The sequence below is a fragment of the Octopus bimaculoides genome, chromosome 3 (genome assembly GCF_001194135.2).
Source record: "Octopus bimaculoides isolate UCB-OBI-ISO-001 chromosome 3, ASM119413v2, whole genome shotgun sequence".
Taxonomy (NCBI): domain Eukaryota; kingdom Metazoa; phylum Mollusca; class Cephalopoda; order Octopoda; family Octopodidae; genus Octopus; species Octopus bimaculoides.
The window spans coordinates 42,823,752-42,832,612 of NC_068983.1; the positions used below are offsets into that span (position 1 = coordinate 42,823,752).

An 8,861-nucleotide genomic window follows, 5' to 3' on the forward strand; every position below is an offset into this window, starting at 1 on the left:
TCAGTCGCTTAGATCGACCTCAGTATGCAACTGGTACTTAATTTATCGACCCAGAAAGGATGAAAGGCAAAATCGACCTCGGCGGAATTTGACCTCAGAACATAAAGACAGACGAAATATCGCTAAGCATTTCACTCAGCGTGCTAAAGATTCTGCCAGCTTTATTTAATAATAACAAATTTTTACTATAAAAGTGACTAATAATCGTGTATTACTCCAGTTACGACGCATGCAACGTAACATAAATCACAATATGGTATATTTATAAAATTATTGTTTGTTTACTATTACAGATGTAAGGTTTCGGATTTAAACTGGAGTAAAAAAAAATGAGATTGTGTCCCATTCATGTTTTCTCTATGATATACGTTCATGAAATTAGTGAGACTGGAAACTGGATCTCAGAATCCATTCACAATTACGTTGTATTTATGTTTTGTATGTAGGTGTGTATGAATGTGTGGAGGGTATATACGTGTTAGGTACATATGTGCCCGTGTATTGATGCGTATGTTTGTGTGTACATATGTAGTTATACAGATTCGTACACATCTACAGTATGTGGTGCGCGCGTGTGTCGTGACCGCAAGTGTCAAACATTAACACAGATGTCACACACGCACCACTTTCTTTTTCCCTCTCTCTCGCTCCCCCCCACACACACACACGCTTTCTCTCTCTCTCTCCCACACACACTTTCTCTCTTAAAACTAGTAATGCGTTGTCACAAAACAAACGCAAATGAAACGGCCTATACGTGGTCACTTCATCTGCTAGAAACGATAGTCACATCCCCTTAAGTCTTAAATTAAGGACACGCTGGGTAATATAGTCTTTGATGTACAAGAAGGGGTGGTCACGATCGGAGAAGAACGAGGGGGGGGGGCTAAAGAACATCAATGTAAAAAACTTCCTTAACATTTAAAATTCCTACGATGTCCACACAGACAAAAGACAAAACAGACCAGGAGGAAAACTATACAGGGACTACTATATACCCCAACTTAAGACAAAATGACATAAATAATATGAACATTATAACGAAGGATCTTCTAGAACAGGGGTTTTCAAACTGTGGTCCGCAAGGACAAGACAGGGGGTCCGTAGACAGCAAATACTTTTTATGGGCAATTTGATTTTATGTATGTTTTTTAACCGAAATCTTTTAATTGACAATAAACCTATTTGTTAAATAGTGTTAAATAAATAAATGTAAAAATATATGTTATTTTAAGCAAATATTTATGTATAAATTTCATAAGCGTTTATAAGGGGGGTCCCTAAGGTAAAGCCTGAAATATAAAGGGGTCCGCAAGTCAAAAAGTTTGAAAACCCCTGTTCTAGAGGGTCACTCGATATGCTAGAAATAGCGAAATAGCAGTCGAACCGCACCCTCTCGCGAAAAGTTGTGGGCCTTGCGCCAACAACATTCGAAACCATTATTAATATTAGTAAGTTCTTCTCTACACGTCTTAGTGTAACCTCATATCATATCGTATTTAGCGTCCTCGATCTATTTGTACACCCTGAAAGAAACCACCCTCCTTTCCCCTTTCTTTAGCCTCATTTTTTTTTATGTAAACCCGAAGCTGTCCTCGTAACGCGGCCCCTCTCCTGATATCCAAGTGGCAAATAAAAGCAATCATCATTATTATCATTTGCTGGTTTGGAAGTCCTATATAGTTGTGTGATGTAAACACAAAGACAGAAGAGATAAAAGTATTATTATAAATAGTAGCGCGAGCAGAGATGTTATATTTTTTTTTTAAATCACCACAACGTGTTTTATCACACTGCAACACGGCTGTGTGTGTGTGTGTGTATCCTGCAATCTCAACACTTGTGGGTTCGACACATCTTTGACACCGATTCTTTCTTTCTCTCTCTCTCTCACACACACACACACACACACACATTTATATACATAGCTAAACAGACATATATGGATATGAACAGATAACACGCATACTAATCCCACGAATACATGCGTGTGTGTGTGTAATATGCATAGAAGATCGAAGTTCAACTGAGTACTCAATACACGTGTTGGATAGAGTGGATGTTTAATCGTGAGTAAAAAGGACTCAAGGAGACCTCGTTTCATATCAACAGGTCCAGGAATAACGATAGGGCTTGTATATATAAGAGAGCATTTATTACGTTGGACCTACAGATGTGCGAGTGTGCTTAAATAAGGTTTTTTTACTTTAAAAGCGAGTTAAAAAACAGAATATTATTACACTGATGGAGTGATTACACACTGAATGAGTAAAGTTGTGAAGATCAGAGTTGACTGGGACTTCGCTGCGTGTGTGTGTACGTGTACATACACATTAACTCCCATTCTCGCTCTCTCTCTCTCTCTCTCTCACACACACACATGATTACGTAAGTACACATATACACGCATAACTAGACATATAAGGAGATGGACACAACACATACACATGATGATTAATGAACACACACTACACCATATACAAAGTACTACCGTCTTCCATATTTCGTTTATAAACTAATACTTGGAAATATAAAGTGTGTGTAATATATACATTTATATATACATAATGTTCTGTCCCAATGTGCGTGCACACACATTTTCATGTCGAGTTATTAAACTATCAGTTCAACATTAAACTCTATAGTTTTGGGGGGTTTTGGTAGAGTATAGCTTTAGATGAAGAGGCGAGGGAGGAGGTGTTGACAGTGGCTTCGAAGTTTCGGCCTGTTAGCCTTGAGAAAAAGAAATATTTTCCCGAAGTACTGAGGTCTTCCATTAATTTGTGAATGCCCTTGTCCCAGCCAACAAACATATCTCATACATATATAAAAAGAGATCACTCAAATCCTCTAGTACACACAACATATCTAACACGACGTGTGGGTATGTGTGTGTGAATGTATACACGCATTTATACACACACAGATGTATTACAGTAGCTTATAACTTCTTTATAGAATACCATACAATAAATAAACTACGAGTAAATAGTATGTATCTGGATTATATAAGACCACCAACATTTATTATAGGATACATACGTGTGCGCACACAAATAGATTGATAGAGAGAGAGGAGAGAGAGAGAGATAAGAAAGAGAGAGATGAGAAAGAGAGATGATAGAGAGAGAGATGATACGCACACACACATATATATATATATATAAACACCATTAGCTGTTATTTGTTCGACCTTTCCTGTATAAATTAACTGTATTTAAAAGTACCAACATACATACACATGTTTGTATTAACACGTAACACGCACACACAACGTCGATAGATGTTTATCTGTTACAAGGGCAACCCAAATACCAACTAAAATATTTCGGCAAAAAACAGACACGAGGTCCCGGACGTACTTCTGAATGTTTCAGCCACATATGTACATACACAGACACACAATGAATGGATTCGGTACAATAACTACGATATATAATATGATGAACAATCAGTACATAATTTTTCTTATTAAGGCATAAGTTTGAAAGGAATTAGTCGCCAATAGTATCAATCTCAGTACTTGACAGATCCTTTATTTAATCGATGTTGAAAAGATGAAAGGCAAAAGTTGACCTCGGCGGAATTTGAACCCAACGCGAAGAGCAGGAAGAAATACCGGAAAAATAATGAGAATTTCTTTTACTTGCCACAGAGGTACCAGATAAGAGGGACATTCAAGGACAACTTACAATTATTTTGTGTGGGCAATTTATATAAAAATATGAGAGAAAAAAAGGAAGCAGAGAATAACTTCAAAATTTCGCACACGGCTAACAGTTTTGAATGGAGGTTGGGGAAAGCCGATTATATCAACCCTGGCACTTATATTTATTGACCCTGAACAGATGAAAGTCGACCTCAGCAGAATTTGAGCTCAGAACACGAAGAGAACGAAATGTTGCTAATCATATTGTCAGGTGTGCACACGATTCTGACAGCACGCCGCCCTTAACGAGAAGGGAATAATAATTATTCATAATAATATCTTTTATTTGCCACAGGGGTATCTGATAAAGAGGGTACGAGACCTTAAATTTGGAGTCTACAGAATTGACTATGTAGAGTCAATACTTAACAGCATTTTTTTTTATCGATTTTCAACAAATCCCTCCCCCTCACCAGCCACCCAGTGTTTTGACCCGGTTGGATGATGGTGCTAAGTCGTCCACGGCGGGGTTAGCAATAACATGTAAACGTAAACATTGCACATCTGGAATTTGTCCGACGCTCTACCGCTTTTTCAAATCGACACCTGTCCCCGCCTTCCTCAACCTGGCCCGTCATCATAAGCTATCAGTTAATTTTGGCTTCTGTTCTTTATCAATCGCATTTTATCTATTTTCTAACTTTTCTATTTTTTTCAAATCTTAACTCTTTACCTGTGCAACATGTAATATAAAGGAAATATTTCCCATGCATCATATATGATACACTTTCTCAATTTTTTTTTTCAACCACCAGATTAACTTGGGACTTAATGAAAGGAAAGGTTTATGTCACTTAGAACGCATAACACAGGTGCTAAAAGTCTGAAAACAAAGATGAACATTTTAGAGAAACTTATGAAAATGCTTTGTAAAAAGCAAGGTGTTTAATGGCTTGGAGTGATAGAAAACGCTAAAATATAGAACGAAAATGCCTTCCCGTATGCTGTATGTTCAAATCCCTCCAAGGTTAACTTTATCTTTCGTCCTTTCGGGGGTACTGGGGTCAACGGCATCGACGTATGCCTCATCTCAAAATTATTGGTTCTGTGCCTATAAATACCACGAAACATAACTACAGGGTAGCGAATCGTGAGAGCATGGGACCGAAAACCGTGGAGGGGTATTTCTTCTAGTGTTTACGTTCGGATTTCAAATACTGCCGAGGACAACTATGCTTTTTTATACTTTTTGGGTCGATGAAATAAAGCAGGAGTTAAATATTGAGGTCGGTGGTAACCACTAACCGATTCTTGAAACAAAATCTGGCCTTCGTTAGAAAAACAACTGTTACAATCACCAACTACAAGAAAGATGATTTGCCCTACAAACAATCGAAATGCAAACCATGTAAATACACAAGCGGGAAAAAAGAATTTGGAATATATATAATATATATATATGTGTGTGTGTGTGTGTGTGTGTGTGTGCATACATACAGTCAAAATTGGCCCGTGAACGGTACCCGCTAAACAACCTGTTCAACTTAAATGCATAACCTTACAAGTAACCCTCTAACATAAGAGAACAAGGTTCTGAGTGTGAAGTACAAAGATGAGAAAGAGAGAAGGTTGTAGTTATGCTCATTATATAATGAATATATATATATATATATATATATATACACGTGTGTGCATACATGTGTATACATAAATATATCTCCATATACACCTATATAACTTTACATACATATACACGTTTATTGTCCCCTCACCTGTCTTTTTTTTTTTGTTCAATTTTGAACCATAAATGTATGTTAAAGAATTTTCTGTCATGTATATATATAAATATATATATATACACACATACACGTATAAATACATTGATATATAAATACACGTACCTGTATAAATAAATTATACATATACACGCATATATATATACACACACACACCCATATATACATACACATACACACACATGCTATACACGCAGGCAGTCATACATATGAATGTAGAAAATAAAAAAAATTTCTCCGTGTACTTTTATGTTCAACTCTATTAATTACCCCACATTTGTTGTTCAGTAAAGTTAGGAACATTTTTACGCATATTTCGACATAAATATTTCATAATTCACACAAGCAAAAGTTACCATGTGTTTTCATGTTTCAATAATGATTTCCGTTTGAAATTTAGTTTAGCAAGATTTATGTATTAAATAACATTAAAAAACATCATAACGTATAAATTAATGATAAATGTCCCAGCTGAGGCATTTAAAATATGCGAATGAATTAAAAAGTTTCCTTCGTGAAACGAGGTTTTGTTTTGTTAGGATTTTAATTAGTAAGTATAGTTAATCAAAACTACATGCCTTGTTTTTCAGGCTTCTTTGTTTTTTGGGGGTTTTTTCTTATGTCCCACTTTTTTTTTACAATTATATGCATGTACAGAAATATATATACACGTGTATAATTAATACATACATATATGCATATATAAAATCCAAATATGATTATATTAGACTTTTACCAATATATAAATACATTTATATACACGTTTTGTTACATACATAATACATATACAGACTTTATTATATACACGGTAGAGATGGACTATATGTAATCTGAACCTTTCCCCCCTTTATTTATTAATTTTTTTTACGGAATCCCACGTTTTAGGCTAATGGAGATTCCGATTCTGAAAAAAATTTATTTGAAAAATTTCAATTCCCCACCCCCACCAAGCAGGCTATTTACATGCTAGAAATAACAGCCAAATCTCACAAAACTAGTGTTAGGGTTAGGGTTTGAGTTAGGGTTAGGTTTACCCTGTGGATCTATATAAAAACCGGAGGGGGGGGATCGAAATTTTGAAAAAAATTTTTCAGAATCGGAATCTCCATAGCCTAAAACGTGGGATTCCGTAAAAAAAATAATAAAACAAGGGGGGAAAGGTTCAGATTACATATACTCCATCTGGACCCACATTTTATATTATATATATATATATATATATATATATATATATATATATATATATATATATATATACTCCATACATACTTGTTCGTGTGTGTGCTTTTTTCTAAGCAAAAATTCAGTAAGTGTATTCTTCTTACCCTGTTAGCACGATCAGTTTCTGAATGCTTCAGACCAAAATTAAGAACTTTAGAATGTTGTGATACAATGCCAAGAGGCTCAACTTCCACGCCCGGCTCCGACATTTTCGGAGTCCGATGTTAAGTCACGTGATAATCAGTCCTGTTCGAACAACGAATGTTTTTACTCTCAGATGAGTGAAAGGGAGAGGAAGCGAAATAGAAGGAGTGAGAGAGAGAGAAGCTATAATGTGAGAGTGGGGGTGAGAAACAGATAGTCGAGATGTGACGAGGTAGGGGCGAGGGAGAATAGAAAGTAATGATTGAAGAATGAGAGTATGAGATACTGTTAGAAAAGCTATGAGAAAAGACAGAGGGAGAATTTAGAGAAAGTAAAGTGTGAGCGTATCAAATACTGATAGAAAGACAGAGGTGAGTGAAAACTAGAGAGTGAGAGTGTGAGATAAAAGACAGAACGATAGAGAAAATAGTGAGGGGAATAGTGAATGCGATATACTGATAAACAGATACATAGAGAGGGGGGAAATTAAAAAGTAAAAGTATACGAACGAGAGTGTGGTACACGGATAGAAAGACTGATAAAACAGAGGAGGGAGATTGAGAGAAGTAAAAGAGTAAAAAGTGTGATACACCGGGAAAAAGGCTAACAAAACAGAGAAGGAGAATGAGAGCAAGGAAAAGAAAGAGTAAAAGCGTGGTAGACAGATAGAAAGACTAATAAAACAGTGGATGAGGGAAACGGAAAAGAAAGAGTAAACGTATAGTACACAACTAGAAAGACTAATAAAACAGAGGAGGGTGATAGAAAGAAAGAAAAACGTGGGTAAAAGTGATAGCACGATAAAGAGAAGGTCCGAAAGCCGGTTACTTCCACCTAGTTTTCAAACTTTTCACCAGGCTGTGCCACGATCTATTGCAACTATTGCAATTATCTATTCTTGCTAATCTATCTTAATAAATACGTCAGTCATGGATGCTGAGCGCCTGTGGAAGAAACTATTCCAACTGTACCAACAATCTAAAATTTCGTCCCTGCTCATTTCTGCCGCGGTCCACCTCTGTCAACTTCGTCAATCTTATTGGGTTTGACAACCACTCAAAGACGATGAGGCACCTCCTTTCCCAGACCAAACTTGACTTGGTTACCTGTCAAGTGACAGGTATTGACCAAGTTACCTGTCATGTGACAGTCAACTTTGGAAGTACACTTTTACTATCATTTTTCTTTTTAATATAATTTATCTTTTACTTATTTCAGTCATAAGACTGTGGCCATGCTGGGTCACCGCCTTTGAATTTTTAGTCGAATAAATCGACTTCAGTATTTCTTTCTTTAAAGACTGGTACCTATTCTATCGGTCCATTTTGCCGAATCGCTAAGTTACGGGTACGCAAACACATCAACAGTCAAGCGATGATGGTGGACAAATACACACAACTTGGGCAAGTGTCTTCTACTATAGCCTCGGGCCGACCAAAGGCTTGTGAGTGGATTTGGTAGACGGAAACTGAAAGAAGCCCGTCGTATATATGTATATATATATATATATATATATGCATGTGTGTGTATATGTTTGTGTGTCTGTGCTTGTCCCTCCAACATCGCTTGACAGCCGATGCTGGTGTGTCTACGTCCCCGTAATTAGAGGTTCGGCAAAAAGGGACCGATACAATAAGTACTAGGCTTACAAAGAATAAGTCTTGCGTTCGATTTGCTCGACTAAAGGCGGTGCTCCAGCATGGCCGCAGTCAAATGACTGAAACTAGTAAAAGAAAAGAAAAGTATATATATATATATATATAACGTGAGAGAGTTAGGGGTTGGGGGTTCAACCCACTAAGGGATAGTATCTATCCAGTATACTGCTGGGAGGGTACCCAATTATTGCTACACTAGTGCTATACTAGGTGCAATCAATGGGAGCGGGTAAAAGTGGAGGTTTTACCCAAAATTTGTGTAACAATTAGAAAATGGAGGATAATATGCTGAACCCAACTACTTGCAGACGGTGTATCCCGTTGAATTCATTAATTTAATTCATAGCAAAAGTGACAAAAAAAAAGAAAGAAACAACCAAAGCACAGGTGTCC

The 8,861-nt window shown here is 36.6% G+C and overlaps 1 protein-coding gene and 1 long non-coding RNA gene across 5 annotated transcripts in view; one reads left to right on the top strand and one right to left on the bottom strand.

Moving 5' to 3' along the window:
* The window catches only part of LOC106869993 (adenosylhomocysteinase-like 1), a 420,486-nt gene extending 413,545 nt beyond the window's left edge, over positions 1 to 6,941 (bottom strand). For 2 of the 4 annotated variants that reach the window (XM_014915943.2, XM_014915942.2), the window contains exon 1: positions 6,771 to 6,941. In XM_014915943.2, coding sequence (XP_014771429.1) covers positions 6,771 to 6,875 — 105 coding nt within the window. In that variant the 5' untranslated portion in view covers positions 6,876 to 6,941. The remainder of the gene's footprint in view (positions 1 to 6,770) is intronic. The other 2 variants (XM_014915946.2, XM_052966153.1) reach the window with 2 other exon arrangements.
* The window catches only part of LOC106869995 (uncharacterized), a 279,440-nt gene that overhangs the window by 258,670 nt on the left and 11,909 nt on the right, over positions 1 to 8,861 (top strand). The window lies entirely within an intron of this gene.